The sequence below is a fragment of the Alosa pseudoharengus genome, unplaced genomic scaffold, assembly GCF_046254945.1.
Source record: "Alosa pseudoharengus isolate Yale_2024_CS ecotype anadromous, Long Island Sound unplaced genomic scaffold, YU_APseudo_1.1 YU_APseudo_1.1_scf_30, whole genome shotgun sequence".
In the NCBI taxonomy this organism is placed as follows: Eukaryota; Metazoa; Chordata; class Actinopteri; order Clupeiformes; family Clupeidae; genus Alosa; species Alosa pseudoharengus.
In genome coordinates, this window is record NW_027468719.1 from 1,232,757 (window position 1) to 1,250,137 (window position 17,381).

The window sequence follows — 17,381 nt, forward strand, 5'->3', positions numbered from 1 at the left end:
ACTGTTCCTCCTGCATCCGTCCTCCATTTTGTAACCGCCCCATACAGTAGCTCATGGTGTCCCATGGAGAGACTGAGACTGACCACGTGAACTAAAGGACATCGGCATCATTATGGACGTTAGTGTGTCTGTGATGTTCCTACCATCCTACTGAGAACAAAAACCTCTCAAATACCTCTTAAAGACCCAGCTCTTCCAAGAGATCCTCCTCCTGTACCACCACTTACAACCCAACGCATGAACCTGGCCTTACCAAGAGATCCTCCTCCTGTACCACTACTAACAACACAACACCATTAACCTGGCCTTACCCTGACATTCTTTTCTCTCTCTTTCATCTGTGTCACTGGACTTAACTGGACTCTGAAATCATTCTACTTCTTATGCAAGTAACACTCGTTATTACACTATTAGGCTCTGATTCTAACTGCACCTTCATTGTTCTCCATTCTTTTGTAAGTCACTTTGGACAAAAACGTTGGGTTCTGTATCTTACTCCATGTTCTGTGTTTTAATTGACTGGTGTGTGTGTTGTTTGTGGTGTGTAGTGTGTGTGTGTTTGAATTGCACTGTGTGTCTTATGTCTTGGTCTCTGTATCGGCTAAATTAATGAATGTAAATGGACATGTACATGGAATGGAATAAATAAACACATGACATGATTCAGGAATTTCTTTGATACACTTTCTCACAGTGACTGCAGTAACCCCAGAAACACACACACACACACACACACACACATGATGTTGCTCTCTCACTGTTGAGCCATGTAGCAGGTGACGTGTCAGAACCTCAGCACCATGCTGATCTGGTCTCCTGCCATCTGGCATCGTCTGACTGACTCCAGCAGACACACAACAACACTGATCTCAGATCTGCAGTGTGTGCACTTCCACAGTCATCTCTCCTTATCAGTTGGGCTGAACTCCAACTCCTTCTACTCTACACACACCACTGCCCACACCAGCCAGTGCAGCGACTCACTACTGCCATCTAGTGCTGGGACTCAAAATTAACTGATTGAGTTTAATGACTTCATTATTGAAGACTTAATGATCAAGACACATGACTCCTGAGACCTAAGTTAAGATTTTATTTTCGTCTAAAGAAATGTTTCCTTTTCACTGCAAGGAAAAGATTGGTCCACTACTTTCTTATCAATATTAGATTATGGTGATATAATATACATGCATGCATCTTCATTGAAAAAAATGGATGTTGTTTATCATTCTGCCAAGGACACATCACTGCAACCTATTTGAAATGGTTCAATGGGACCATATGACACAGGATTATCCATGCAGAGAGGACTGCAGACAGCTTCCCCAAAAGAAGTGCGACTGACCCTAGATTCACAGTTGCGTTGCGTTACTGCATGCCGGTGGGTTTTCCTGACAGATGGGGTTGTGTACTATGGTGTATGCCTTAAAGCATAACCGTAATTTGATTGGCTGGTGCCTTGCGTTGCTGTGCGTTGGTGCAGCAAAAGTTGAACATTTTGCAACTTTTTTTTGACGGAGGCGGCAGGAGAAAAACAACACAACAGAACCACAATTCACTTAAGCCCATGTAAAGTGAATGAGATACGTGCAGCACTGCATGCAATGCAAGTGTCTGTGTGCACCGTTACCCAGGAATGCGACTCTGCGTCTGCGCCTTGCAAATGTAAATGTAATTCATAATATGGCTACTAGCTTTCCTTCCCCATTATGCATAAAACTAAGAGTTGTAGCCTACATGTAAATAACATTCATAATATGGCTACTACAGTAGCTTTCATTCACCCTCTCCGCCTGCATAAAACTAAGAGCTATACATGTTTATTCCAGCCACGGATGTCCCGCCCCACACTTTGAGAACCACTGGTGTAACTCAACCTGTCGGTACTCGCTCGGATCAGCTGACCGGGAGTGGCTGTGATAATCTTGCAGCACCAGTAGAGAGAGACAAACCAGCGTAGTCGTGTCCAGTAGGAGGTGGCTGTTTGCTCTCACAAATGTATCAAATGGAAATACTTTGGGACTCAAATCAGGAAAGATCTACATAAATACAATGCCAAGCAGTGATGAGGGGTCCTATGAGACCAGCGGTAGGGCACAGCCTAGTCGCCAGCTTGATGTTATCTTGCCAAGGGTGTGACTGTAAGCGCTCAGATCAGGCTCCATGACAACTAAAGAATAGCTGACATTTACCATCACTTCCAAAAGCATTGTTCACATTTTTGCTGATTTTGATTGGTTGTCACATACAGGCTTTCAAAACTACATTGTTGTGAGGCTTGGTCTGAGGAGCATTTGGACCAAACCGCTGCAGATTAGTAGATGACCCAGACCTATCCTTCAAAGAGAACAACTTTGGACCCCAGTCTTTTGAAAGGCTCACAAGCCCCCAGTTTTATTTTTTTTTTTTGTTGTTAGATACATTATAATGCGTAAATTAACATCTACATAAAAATGTGAAAAAACCTATCCAGCATTAACTGAGGGGAAAAAAAACATTAGCTAAATTATATAGATTACATACATAACCACAGATTATAGACCTGGGGCCTGTTGCACAAAAGCAGAATTAAGACATCCGTTACTGAGCTGCGCTCAATGAATCCAAAACAAGAGCGTACAGGCTTAATTGGTTGCACAACGAGCAAGCCAGGATGAGCAGACACGGATTCACCAAGCCAGGTGAAACCTATCCTGGATAAGTGCGCGCTCACGGCTCCCTCAAATAGACCCCGCCACCAATCACAGATTCACTGATTCACCATGGCAACTAGACATAACTAGAGCAGCTTCATTGCTTCTTCTACGGTGTGAAGTAGGTAGCGATAGCCTTTTCACAACAGCAACAAACAGCAACACCTCTGTTTATAATGTTCACACATCTTCACTGTTATCACTCACATACATCATACATACAGGACTCTGCTTGCAATAGTAAGTCCCTGCCCCCCCCCCCTACATACACAGCACATTATTTCATCAGGAAGCTTCTCCAACACACATCCCCAACATACTTACAGCACACTGCCCCCCCCCCCCCCCCCCCCCAATACAAAGCACATTGTCTCATGAGGAAGCTTCTCCAACACACATATTGCACACTGCCCTCTCCCCACATACACAGCACACTATCCCATCTCCCCTGTCATCCCCCCAACACACACACCAAGACCCCTGGCAGTTGGGTTAGCCCCTTGAGCCGTGGATCTGCCCAAGATCAGCCCTTGCCACTTAATCTACTAAACCCCTCTTCTACTGCACTTTTTACCCCCCCCCCATTAATGCACAAATAGGCTGACACCAGACATAATTTCACTGCATTTCTTACTTTCTAACTATATGCATGTGACAATAAACTTCCTTGTATCCTTGTATCCTTGTTTAGGAGAATATTGCAACTAGTGCTGCGACCACCACGCGCGAAATGCTTAGGCACTCCCGTGACGTCACATTGTCGCATGACAGGACGGGAATGCCGATATGTAAAAGTTAATTAATGATCACAAACGTTTAAATAATGACAGTGGGTCTAGTTATATGTGATAACAATGTGTAGTGGGCAGTGGAATAATTATTGGTTTCCGTTTGTGGTGACTGCTGACTGAGATAAGGGATGAGATTAAATAGATCCTGGAATTTAGCCTGGTCTGGAGCAGGCTAGCTCCACAGAATAAATCACCATGGTGATTTATACCATAACATATCCTGCTGCCCCCTATCCCGCTTTTGTGCAACTGGATCACGGATAAATTGAGCCAGGATAACCAAGATATCCCGGCTTAATCCCTTATCCTAGTTTTGTGCAATAGGCCCCTGGATTACAGAATACACGTAAATATTGTACAAAAAGCTACAAATGCATCTAATCCAAGAGCTAGTAGAAGCTCTAATAGGTTATAACAATAAATCAACAGTGACAAGTGGGAAGTGAAAGATGTCTTTTCAATAACAATTTATCATAAAGTATCAGAGTTATGTGATGAACATATTTGTCATTGTTGCAATTTCCTTCACCGCTGATCTCTTATGATCTCTCCATCCCTCCAGTCTTCCAGACGTTAGTGAACCAATCCCAGAGCTAGTAGCTGCTGACATCACAGAGTCTTGTTCTGAGGGGGCTTCAGATGCTGTGTCTGAGATGTGTGTGTGTGTGTGTGTGTGGTAGGCTGAGGACCTGTCATCTTCACTGAAAATAAAACACATAAAAGAAATTTGTCCATGTCAGGCGACTCATTTAGAGTTAGATTGCAGGTCATCCACAATGACATCACATCCTATCCAGATGAGAATCAGCCAAAGAAGTTAATTGAAGTGAAAACGCTCTTATCCCAGTGTGACTCACTCTGAAGGGGATGTTATGTTAGAGTCTTGGCACGTGTAAATAATTGATACAGTATATCCATGTTTGGCATGTCTTTATTTTAGTCAAGCCGTGAGTGGTGTGGGGTAATGTTGACAGAGAGAAGACAGTATTATAAATATTGATATTTCTGTCCCTCTGTGGCTCCTTATTAAAGTTACACATAAATTCAATTGCAGGGCACAGGTCATAATGATTCTATTACCACTTCTATACCATTCTATTACCTCAGATAAAGATCCAATCACAACCAAACTTGGTACACACAGTCACTACCAGATTTGCTTTGTGTAGAAATGTGAAATTTGGTGTACTTGTAGTTTGTCTCATTTACTCTGTGACGCTACACTCACAGACATGCCCCCACAGTGTAGTGCTGTAGCTGCCTGGCTGCTTTAGCTGCTGGAACTAGCAACTCAAGCTAGGTAAAAACCGATTGTTTTCGGGGATTTTTCGTACCGACAACACTCGGTGGCTTTGAGCTCTATGTGAAGAATTGCTGGTTCTCATTAAAGAAGCACTATGCAACAATTTTAGCAAAAATGACCTTAATTATGCAGGTTGAGAGTCGTTCTGATGGTTCTACGTTGGTTCTACGGTCCACTTTCTGGGTTGTTTGGTGGGTGCTTCGTCTCCCCCTATCGCTTCTCCGCGGAAAAAACGAATATGCAACTTTCTGTTCCCGGTCCGAAGAAAACCGGAATGTGACTTACTGTAGCGGAAGTATCCAATCGCGGCTCGAAAATGTAGTCAGATTGTAGTTTCGAGGAAGACTGCAAAACGGACGCCGATTTGGCTTTGTTGCTGTTGAAATTGTCAGGAGCCTACCCTTGGGTGAACTTGTCTCTTGAACAATGTGTTTGCTCGACCGTTTTATTGTGAGCCCTGTATGTGTTTAGCTTGGTTTCTTGATGGCTAGGAATAGGACAGCGAAGGAATAACCAGACCTGCATAGTTCTTCTTTAAAGGGCACTTCTCTCAATTCTGACTGGACCCTGGTAATCACCGCTCACGGATATATTGTTTATGTCTATATTTTTTAGCAGACACGTTTGTCCAAAATCGACTCACATTGTACTGTAAACTGACCCAAACCACATATCAAAACACACCAGCGAGGTAACTCACCTTTCCCTTCAGTGCTCCTTGGGAAATTCAACACAGTGTTTATGGACTCCTGGGAGCCACATTCAGAGTAGGGTACAAAAGTGGCTACAGAAGGTGCTGGTGATGGGTATGTGCCGTAGCCTGTTTCCACTGTGAACACCTCAGATCTGTCATCTCCACCCACTGAAAGGGAGTATAAAACAATATTACTCCATGAGAAATACAGGACTTCTACTGCACACAGTTCTTATTTCACACCTCATTTATCAAGGTGAAAAGCACCTTTTTTTCACCACACCACACACGGGCAACTTAAGAAAACTCAGTCAGCCGGCATCCCAGCATGGGCTTTGAAGTCTGCTTGGTGCATGGTGGCCTTTCTTGTTTTATATTTATCAGCATTGCCACAGCAGTGTCTCCTGATCAGTTTATGACTAACTGGTACTGTACCTTTGCCATCCTGGCTAAACAGCCTGACTGAGAGCAGCAAACACACTGTTTTATATATTTTTTTTTTAATATAGGAATGACACCGCATATGTCGAGTCTGAGTCAAGACCGAGTCTTTAGAGGGTCAAGACCGCGTCGACACCGAGACCGTTGGTTTTTAAATGCAGCCGAGACCAAGTTTTTGAAGAGGCAAGACCGAGTCTTTAAGGAGCCGAGAACGCATCGAGACCAATCAAAACAGAGTTGATTTTCATGATTTACTTACATTTAACATCACCCAATTATCATATTCAACAATTAATTGGCTAAAGATTGGCTAAAAATTGTTGGCTAAAGGAGCAGTCTAGCACACACTTGTCTACCAAACTTCTTTTCTAAACATACTTTAAAACTAGGAGCTCAGCTGAAGTAAAAATGTAGTAGGATATGGCATAATTTCATTAATCAACATTTCATTAATGTTAAAGGTGTTGTATTTTGACACTAATAACAGCAATATACCTGGATTTCACATTCAAAGTGTGACACTTAATTATATCAACAAACAGTTAAACACACGAACACAGACAATTAAAAACAATTGAACACACAAACCATCCTGTCTTTCTCCAAGCTGCAGGCATGTGCTTCACTTTCTTGCATCTGTCAACACCTGACTACCTATAGTCCCTCCTGGCAATAGATGTGCGAGATCTCACGTGACATTTCGGTGCTGAGGATAGGGCTGCTGTCTTGAAATTATTCAAAGTTTACAAACTATTACAAAGTTTTTATCGTCTGTTATTAACTTATATTTGGACAAACTGCCTCAAACAACAAAGTATGCTCAGTTTTCTGGAACAAATCTTCAATGGGCTCCCTCGTTTTGCATTGCATTCAATAATTGACTTGTACAGACTTTCCTTCGAGAGGAGCTGGTAAGGAGATTGTAAGAGTTCTTAATAGTCTTCTGTGATAAAACTCCGGGTTCGCTAACTAGGTTGTTGGTGCTTCGTTTTATGTGTAGGGACCCTGAGCAAGTTACTGACAAGGTTTGGTGCTGTTTTGAACAATATCACTGGTTAAAAAATGCTATTTGGAAAGAGTTTGGCTTACTATCTCGTCCATTGGCTATCTCGTCCACTGTTTGCGATTTGGGGCTGTAGTATATGCTGGGCCAAGCTCTGTAGTCGTCATACGGCTTATTTGACGTGTTTTAATGCAGAAAAACACCTTTTGGTCAATTTTCGCTGGAATTACACTTTGATTGTAAGAGCCAGCTCCATTCAAATTTATCTGTTGCCTTCACGATTTCCTTCTAAACATTTTTTAAAAGGATGCTGTTTTGGCATTGACATTATATACGTTCTCTAAAAAGCGTGGGGCAGCCGTGGCCTACTGGTTAGCACTTTGGACCTGTAACCGGAGGGTTGCCGGTTCGAACCCCGACCAGTAGGCACGGCTGAAGTGTCCTTGAGCAAGGCACCTAACCCTTCACTGCTCCCCGAGCGCTCACTGGGCCGGGATTAGTGTGTGCTTCACCTCACTGTGTGTACACTGTGTGCTGTGTGTGTTTCACTAATTCACGGATTGGGATAAATGCAGAGACCAAATTTCCCTCACGGGATCAAAAGAGTATATATACTTATATATACATACTGAAAAGTTGCAGTAAAGCTAACCACAACGTCTTCTATCGCAGGAAAAAAAATAGCCAACAGTATGATAACCTTATTAAATGCTCTGCTCGGCGGGCTGAATTAAGGTGCGTGGCGGGCTGTAGTTTGCCCACACCTGAACTAGCCTTTAAACTTCCAGCAAATTCAATATTTTTACAACATATCGCCTGGATGCCATAAGTGTTATGCCACTCATCCCATACATTCGACTGAGAATCCTGTGAGAGTATAAGCCTGCGAAAATGCACTGCTTATCCACAAATCTAGCAAGGTTTATTTGGGCTTACAGTCATTCTGAAATAGGCCTACTGTATGCGTGGCAAACCACCATTTCAAACACATAACAAATTAAATAGGCTACCCACGTTCAATGCTGCGCCTGTGCACCTATTTTTTTGTTTTATTGTGGTTTACCGTTACAACTACAAAAAAAAAAAGGGGGGGGGGGCGGTCTCATGGTCTTGCTCTGAAATTACGAGTCCGCCTCCTTCCAATGTAGGCCGTGACCGAGTCAAGACCGAGTATTTTTGCTGTCAATTCCGAGACGAGACCGAGTGAGCAAAAAATTATCTCCAGACCGAGTACTACAACACTAGTTTTATATCCAAATGATATCCTTGTTTTGTTTTTTCTATCTCGCTCTTGCAGTTGCAGCACATGTATTCCAAAGAAATACTGCATACTTATTCCAAAGTCAGCTTATAGCTACAATGTCATTCCTAAAGTCTGGCACTATTTCATAGTGAATAGTGTACTTCGTCCAACTCTGTATTTTTCACAGAGTAGCCTAATTTAGTACTCACTGTATGGGGGAGTTTTCATGCTTCTCTGCAGACTCAACTCATCAAATCGTGCTGCAGCCTCATCCATGTCTCTGCTCTGATCATCTGCTCTATTCCATTTCAGCAAACCTATAAAACAAACATTAAAAAACCTGTTAATTTGATAGTGTAACAAGATAAGAGGTCCTACATTTACTCATAATGTCTTAGTAAGTGGTGACTTAGCTTGAGTATAATAACATAAGCACAGCACTCTTTAACAACTGAGTTGATAAAACGTTAAGATTATACATGAGGTATTACATTATACTACATGTATCATAACATAAGCACAGCACTCTTTAAAGTCAAATGGCACTCTTTAACAGTTGCATTGAGTTGATAAAACAAATAGATTATACAGATAGATTATACTGTATGAATAGGTATCACATTATATGATATGTTTGAGTTGAAGATTAGTATTAATTTAACATTCATTTACTGGGGATACCACACCTTTGAAGAAAGACTTCCATTTTCCCTCTTCTTTTTGTCTTTCATAGTGAGCACCTCCGTTTCTTACCACCATCTGTTCTATCTTCTCCAGCAGCTCTGTTACTTGTGTATCATCAGTCCAGTCCTTGTTGTTGAGGACATGATATCTGTTCCCACATTTCCCAATGATCCACCGCAGGGTTTCTCCTTCACTCTCAATGTGCTGCTCAATGGATGTGTCTCCCAGCCAGTCTCCATAGGTGAAAAGGACAATTGTGTGACTCCAAACATGTTTACCAAGAAGCTCCAAATGGTCCCTGACACTTTCTGTGTCCTGTGTAAACCTACAAGCTACAGGTATGACTAGAAGGACTGCATGCGGTCCTGGGGGGCAAAGAGACACACTGAGCACAATGTCCCGTTTGGTTTTCTGGGGAGTGTCTCTGAGGGTCTCATTTCTCCCCCACCCTGGTGTGTCCACCACAGTGACCTGTCTGCCAGCTACTTCTCCCTGTCTCTTCACACACTGAGTTGCTGTTCCAAACTCCTCTCTGCCCAGGATGGTGTTTCCTGATAAACTCTTCCCAGCATATTTGTGTCCAAAAAGCACAACCCTCATGCTTGAGATGAACAGAGTATCACCTGTTAAGAAATAGAAAAATCCATCACTGTATAAGACGTTGGCCAACCTCTTATACAGTACTGTAGTAACAGCTGAGTGTATCACTCCACTAACCCCTGCTGGACAACACTGACAGCAGTGATTTTGTTCTCCAACAGGGGGCAGTGTAGTGGTATTTGTTGTTATGATGTTTAGATTAATGAGTATGGTCACAAGCCCAGTGGGGTATACTACGAAGCACGTTAGACATATCTAGGCTATGTGGACATATCGAGGCTTGACAAAGCCTTGACTCAGGGGTATACGTTAAGTGATACTACGATTGCAGTTATGTGATATATTTGTGCGCATTCTCGGTGTTGGGATGACTTTGGCCAATCGTGTAACGTGGAGACACACAAGACCGCCTCTATTTAAAAACAATTACTTCCGCAATCATGAGCGATAGCTTAATCTACACTGCGGTCATTTTTTGAGTCTAACCTTTAACATCAAATAAATCAATTGTCATCAGTTGTTGTATGGTATGCACGTCCATAGTGGGATATTTGCACGCACAGCACTATTAAAGCACATTCGAGATCCAAAATGTTAGTAGAGGCGGAGCTCCACCTGTAAGATATATGACAGAATCCTACACGTGAGATAACTTCGTTTTTAAGACAATTGATTGGTCAGTGTGCGGTAGATTACACGATTTGAGCTATAACTTAACACATAACCTCCTCCCGTCCAGGTTTGGTTGACAGCATAAGATACCATGGTGATATAGCGACACTAAAACAGATCCACTTTCGTGTCACAGCATAGCAACATACCTCGCTAACCCACTAATCGAGATTTGTAGTACACCCCACAGTTCATATATTTAAATATGAATTAATATATAGAGTACAAAATCATATGGGGCCCTTTCTTAGACCCAGCACAGTTTTTGTGAACGATGCACTTTTCATGTCCCTGTCAAACTAGCAACAGAGAATTCAGACAACAAACACACTCATGCACCACACTTAGAATAAAACAGGACCCACTGAGGAAAGAAACATACTAATTATGGTAATATTATTATAATTAATAATACCATATACAATATAATATTACCCAATTAGATTAGATTAGATTAGATTCAACATTATTGTCATTGTGCAGAGTACAAGTGCAGAGACAACGAAATGCAGTTAGTGTCTAACCAGAAGTACAAAAAAGCAGAAAAGTGCAATGTGAACAGTATAGACAGGTAGTGCAGTGTAAACAGTATATGACTTATAGGGCAGTGTGGACAGTAGTATACAGTTAAGCAAGTGGTTCACAGTAGGGGAGTGCAGTGTAGTAACAATAAAGTTATAAGAGCAGAATGAATATGGAATTCAGTATACAATTACAAACAGTATACAGTATATACAAACACATTAAAATGAATGAACTCACCTCCTGAGAATTGAAAAACAGATCTCTGCCTGTAGACACACATCTGTCTGTCCACTGCTCTCTTTTCTTCTTTCTCCCTCCTCTCCTTTACTTCCTCCAGTCTCTTTATGTCCATCTTATAGTGACGGCCCCCATTTCCAGCAATAATTTCCTCCATCTTCTCCATCAGCTCTGTGATCTGTGTTCTGTCACCTATGTCCTCATTGTTGAGAACATGATATCTGTTCCCACATTTCTCTACCAGATATCTGAGGTGTTCTTCACTCTCAATGTACTGCTCAATGGTTGTGTCTCCCAGCCAGTCTCCACAGGTAAACAGCACCATGGTGTGACTCCAGACTCTCTCACTGAGAAACTCCAGATGTTCTTGGATGTTTCTAATGTGATCCTGCATAAAAGAATGATCTACTTTTATAATCAGTAAAAGAATGTGAGGTCCTGGAGGACACAGAGACACACTGAGCACAATCTCCTGTTTAGTGAGCTCAGAAGTGTCTTTGAGGTTCTTATTTCTCCACCATCCTGGAGCCTCGACTACAGTGACCTGTCTGCCTGCTACTTCTCCCTGTCTCTTCACACACTGAGCTGTTCTTCTCTTCAGGTCAAACTCCTCTCTTCCCAGGATGGTGTTTCCTGATGAACTCTTGCCAGATGTTCTGTATCCCAGCAGCACAACTCTGAACTCTGACCGCAGGGATGAATTCCCTGCTGAAAAGAATACATGAATATATTTCACATTATATGACCATGTTATCTTAAGAACTTTGTGGACTTTGAGCAGCAGTAAGGAGTTGTGGTTTAAATCTAGTGAGCTGACCACCTAAACTGCATGTACACCTTGTACACACCACTTACAGCCCCACTGGCACTGCTACTTGGCCTGATGTGTAAACTTCTCTTTAATTTTCACGGGGACTTACGCCCCGGAACACAGAATTATAGTGCACATCCTGGATGGTTAGTGGAAACGGCATGTGTTTACATGTGATGCACACATGTCAAAATTAATTTGAATATAAAACCAAAAATAACAGGCAGATAAAAACTAGACTATTTTCACTATGAAAAAGCTTGTTTTCTTAGTACAAAACACAGAAATTACAACACAACTCACGCTTCAGTGACTGGAGGTGTTGTCTTTGTTTCTCCACCTTCATCAGTCTCTCTGTAACTCTTTGATCTTCCTTCCTCCTCCTCTCCTTCACTTCCTCCAGTCTCTTTCTGTCCATCTTAAAGTGACAGTTTTTGTTTCCTGCTACCATCTCTTCTATCTTCTCCAGCAGCTGTGTGACCTGATCGCCTGCCCTATTCTTATTGTTAATGACATGATATCTGTTCCCACATTGCTCTATTAAAGACTGCAGGACCTCTTCACTCTCAATATGCTCCTCAATGGTTGTGTCTCCCAGCCAGTCTCCACAGGTGAACAGGACCATGGTGTGACTCCAGATATCCCCACTGAAAAGGGTCAAATATTGCTGCACTTCTTGTCTGTACTGACTAGTGAAACAGACATCAACACGTATGTGCAGTAAGATAACATGGGGTCCAGGATCACACAAGGACACACTCAGCACAGTTTCCTGTTTAAGGATTTCAGGAGCATTAGCGATGTCACCACTCCACCACCAGCTTGGGGTGTTGACCACAGTGACCTGCCTCCCTGCCACCTCCCCCTCTCTCTTCTCACACTTTGATGTAGAGCGCAACTCAAACACATCTTCACCCAGGATGGTGTTCCCTGTTGAAGACTTGCCAACTTCCTTGAATGCCAGAAGAACTATCCTGAGAGGTGACTGATGTATTTGGACTTTTAGGGAAAAAAGATAAATATAATACATGTTTTAGTAGCCAATATGTTATGATGTGATGCTTAAACAATGTTACCATACATTCTCTTTTTAATAGTCCATTCATCAAAATAGTAATTATTATAAATGACAATTTCAGTTGTGGTTCAACAGCTTTACTTACACTCGCCTTGGTGCTTGCAGCTTGGAGCTGTTACTCACCCAGTGATGGCCTGAGGTCTTGTCTTTGTTTCTTCACCTTCATCCTCCTCTTCTCTGCTCTGATTTTCTCCGTCTTCACCTGCTCCTCTAGGTTTTGTAAAAAATCTTCACTCATTTTAAAGAGAGGGCTCTTATTTGCTACTATTTCTTCTATCTTCTCCAGCAGCTGTGTGACCTGCATGTCATCTCCTCTATTCTGATTGTTGAGGACATGATATCTGTTCCCACATTTCTCTACCAGAGACTGTAGGGCCTCTTCACTCTCAATGTACTGCTCAATGGGTGTGTCTCCCAGCCAGTCTCCACAGGTAAACAGCACCATGGTGTGACTCCACACTGTCTCACTGAGAAGAAATAAGTGGTGTTGAACTGATGTCGTGTGTTGCTCTGTGAAAGCAGCATCCACTCGTATGACCAAACAAAAACTATGGGGACCCTGATCACACAAACACTGACTCAGCACAATCTCTCTTTTGAGCATGTCAGTGCTGGTCGCAGGGCCATAAGAACCCCACCATCCAGGTGCCTCCACCACAGTGACCTGTCTGCCTGCTACTTCTCCCTGTCTCTTCACACAAACAGCAGATCTCTGTCCAGGCTGAAACTCCTCTCTGCCCAGGATGGTGTTTCCTGATGAACTCTTCCCAGCATCTTTAAATCCCAGCAGCACAATTTTCAGATCTGGAAGCAGTGCACCTCCTGCAGGAGTAAATGGAGAACTTCAGCTGATTTTTCAGGAGAGTCTAGGCTATCCAGATCTGCCATCATTTCATGTATTAATACTAGCATTGATTTTATTTTGATTTTTAAAGAATTAAAATATAAAAAGTGTATTATAAAAATTCTTATATTTCGACATGTATCTCACCACAGCAAGCTCACAGCTCTACATGCATTTCATGTGTGTGTAGGGCAGACTGTCCTGAATCGGGCAATATAATTGCCATGTTGGAGGGATACTCTGGGGCTGAGCAATTTACAGAAATATTTGCTGTGTGATTTACGGAAATAAATGCCATTTTTTATTTAGTGATGAAAAATGACCTTTCTGCGCTCCATATCTGTGACACGAACTGATCTGACCTGACTTGACCCGAGGTTGCGTGTTAGCCTGCGTGCCTGTGTGTATGCAGTCATAATAATTCTCAACTTTTTACTGCATTGCCATGAACAAAGTAAAGGCAAAAAAGGTGTTTATTTGTTGAACAAATTGGGATGCAATGTGAGCCTTTAATTGGATGCCATGCAGGAATTTGCTAGGATCTCAAAACCGGAATATGAACATGCTTTGCCATAGAGAAACACATGATAGCATTGGATTATAAACATGCTTTGCCACAAGAACAGACAAAAACGTGGGGTAAGTCCAGCTATATGAAGTTATTATTTTGCTGTCACTTCGTCTGTTTTATAACCCAGAAGGATGTACTTGGTATCAAATGATAGCTCTGAGTCTCCTCTTTCATCTGACATGCGTGGCATATCTATGCGATCACGGGTCCGCGAGTAATTCAAACTAGAGTAATGTGTGTGCAGGTGAACGCAGAGAAGTATAGACTGTAAATATGATGCAATTTGATTTAATTTCATGATTTTTTAAATTTTCATACTTGATTGTACAGACAAGTGTGTAGTGTCGTTGGAAAGCCCCACTTCTGCTCTGTCGTGCAATAAAGGTTTCATCTCGCTGCGATGAACCGTTCCGGAGCAATGTAACAGAGAAGAAAGGGTGTGTTTTTTGACGCACTTTGCGTCAATCGGGTTTTAAGGGTTAAATGTTGATTTGAATTTTTAGACTCATGGAGGTAAAACTTTCTGATAAGGAAGAAACTGGATATCATCGCTGCCTGATGCTTATAAACCAACTTAGATGAGATGTTCAGTACGAAAAATTTACCTGTATGACATTTCTCAATTTTGTTTTGCTTCAATGTATAATATTACTTCTGGAAGTCTTTTTATGGACCACTTCAACTCACACGGCAGCCATTGTGCAAACCAAAAGGAGGCTCAGGGCTACACTGAATACATCATTAATGTGTTTAAAGTCAATTACATTATAAGGGCCACTGTCCCCAGAGCAACTCGGGGTACCTTACTCAAGGGCACAACGATGAAAGCCGGATATTGAATCCACAACTTTTTACAGGCAACTGCATGCTATCCCAGCTCATTAACCACTACACTACAACCGCCCCTACTCATTTATACAAATTATTTGTTACGTAATTTCACTCACCGGGTCTCTGGACTTTCTTTCTTCTCTCCTCTGCTCTTCTCTCTTCTTCTGTCCTCTTCTCTTCAACCTTCTGAAATATTTCTTTGTTTAGTTCATAGTGAAGGCCACTGTTTCCTGCCACCATCTCTTCTATCTTCTCCAGCAGCTCTGAGATTTGCATATCATTCTTGTTCTTGATGTTGAGGACATGATATCTGTTCTCACAATTCTTTACAAGCGACTGGAGCATTTTCCCTTTAATCTCAAAGGCTTTGTCTTCTGCAGGAGTCTCATGAATGAACAGAACTAGAGAGTGTTTCCAGGCTCCATGGCCCAGAAAACTCAGGTGGTTTGATGTGGTGTTTCTCTCTGCCTCTGTGAAGGTCATGTTTTCATGGATGACCAACAGAAAAGCATGAGGTCCTGGAGGACACACAGTCACACTGAGAACAATCTCCTGTTTCAGGAGGTGAGGAGAATCTTTACAAAAATAGCGACTATATTCTGTCCATCCTGGAGTGTCCACCACAGTGACCTGTCTCCCTGCTACATCTCCCTGTCTCTTCACACACTGCAGTGTTCTCACATCAGGGTCAAACTCCTCTCTGCCCAGGATGGTGTTTCCTGCTGAACTCTTCCCAGCTTCTCTGTTCCCCAGTAGCACAATCCTCACTTCTGAGAGATTGGGGATATCACCTGGTCATGAGACAACACATGGAGACAACAAGTGTGAAGCTTTCAGAAAACACTTAAGCTCCCCAGATATATTTTAAAAATAGTAATGAAATAAATGAAATAAAAATAGAATAACGGTTGTATCACCTATTAATCAAAAGGAAACAGGAAAATATCTTGAAAAGAAATACACTCCCCAATAGGGTATCAAACTGATGGACTATTCATGACACAGGAAAACAACTGGAAAAGAAGGGTAACATTAGGGTGTCAGAGTGTGATGAAAGTGCTTGGCGGGCCGAGCCGCAGTTTGCCCACCCCTGCATTAGGGTATCAGAGTGATGGACATATTCCATTAGGGTATCAGAGTGATGGACATGTTCCATTAGGGTATCAGAGTGATGGACTCACCAGTAGATGATCTCCCTGCAGCCATCTCTTCAGTTTTACTCAGATCCCTCAGATGTCATGACTGCATTCACACTGAAAGAGGACAACATGGCAGCATAATGGTGTTTAATGGACAACATGGTGTTTAATGGTGTTTAATGGACAACATGGCAGCATGATGGTGTTTAATGGACAACATGGTGTTTAATGAACAACATGGTGTTGAATGGTGTTTAATGAACAACATGGTGTTTAATGGTGTTTAATGAACAACATGGCAGCATAATGGTGTTTAATAGTTATGGGTACTGTTTGTCACAACCAGCATTCAAAATGCAGGCCAAATTCAAAATATTTCAGAGTGGCCCAGGGTAGGAATTTCCCCTTGCGTTGGCCGTGATGCCCCTTTGAAAATCAGAGGTTTACAGGCCACGGTGGCCTTGGTGCCCCCTTCTTTTAATATTCTGCTTTGCGTCCTACTAATAGCTATTTTTATTTAGCCTGTTGCCTGTCAAAATAATCTTAGCATTCACAGCGCAAATTAATTTAGTCTTTTACGCAGTGGAGAAAGTGACAGCGCAAGAAAGAAGGTGCGTCCAAATTCACCCATTCTTCTCAGTTGAACTACTCGTGAAGTAGCCTAGCCTACTCATCATCACACAGACATCACAAATGTCACATGAAAGAGCTTTTTCTCAGCTTTTAAACGATGTTAGCCGATAATAGCTGTGTTGAACGATTCGCGAGAAAAGTAAATAATATAATTAAATTTAATCATACATTCTACTGAAGGTTTTGCGTCCATGATCTCCCTACCCATTCATCTCGGTGGAATACTTCACGAACCCTTCTTTTAACACATGACAAACCATATATCAGAATAAACAGCAGACCTTACCGAACACAACGGTGTAAAGCAGTCCCCTGTACAGTTAGCTGTTCCAGAGTAATCCAGTTTTGAATTTGCAGTAAATTTCGACATGCATGGATGTCTCCAAATTTGGGCTTTAAGTTTTACAATATGTTTAAATTGTTCCACACGATTTCATAACGGGCCAAATACCAACTAAATGTTACAAATATCGCCTAGATATTGGTAAATCAGAGGACAGCAGAGTTTGTAAAAGTAGCCTTAATGATCACAAAATGCTAAGCATGCATCTAGGCTATTTGAGTTTCTTAAAGCTGAGCTGTGCTTAA

At 42.0% G+C, this 17,381-nt stretch overlaps 1 protein-coding gene across 2 annotated transcripts in view; it reads right to left on the reverse strand.

Annotated features, from left to right (window-relative positions):
• Positions 1 to 3,125: 3,125 nt before the first annotated feature.
• Positions 3,126 to 17,381, reverse strand: part of LOC143101203 (uncharacterized) — an 87,794-nt gene continuing 73,538 nt past the window's right edge. Inside the window, exons 2-10 of one of the 2 annotated variants that reach the window (XM_076264620.1) lie at positions 16,203 to 16,274; positions 15,138 to 15,812; positions 12,899 to 13,597; positions 12,001 to 12,696; positions 10,887 to 11,591; positions 8,855 to 9,475; positions 8,378 to 8,485; positions 5,488 to 5,649; positions 3,126 to 4,185 (exon numbers count right to left, since the gene is read on the reverse strand). In XM_076264620.1, coding sequence (XP_076120735.1) covers positions 4,094 to 4,185; positions 5,488 to 5,649; positions 8,378 to 8,485; positions 8,855 to 9,475; positions 10,887 to 11,591; positions 12,001 to 12,696; positions 12,899 to 13,597; positions 15,138 to 15,812; positions 16,203 to 16,227 — 3,783 coding nt within the window. In that variant the 5' untranslated portion in view covers positions 16,228 to 16,274 and the 3' untranslated portion in view covers positions 3,126 to 4,093. Of the gene's footprint in view, positions 4,186 to 5,487; positions 5,650 to 8,377; positions 8,486 to 8,854; positions 9,476 to 10,886; positions 11,595 to 12,000; positions 12,697 to 12,898; positions 13,598 to 15,137; positions 15,813 to 16,202; positions 16,275 to 17,381 lie in introns of both variants that reach the window. The other variant, XM_076264619.1, reaches the window with a different exon arrangement.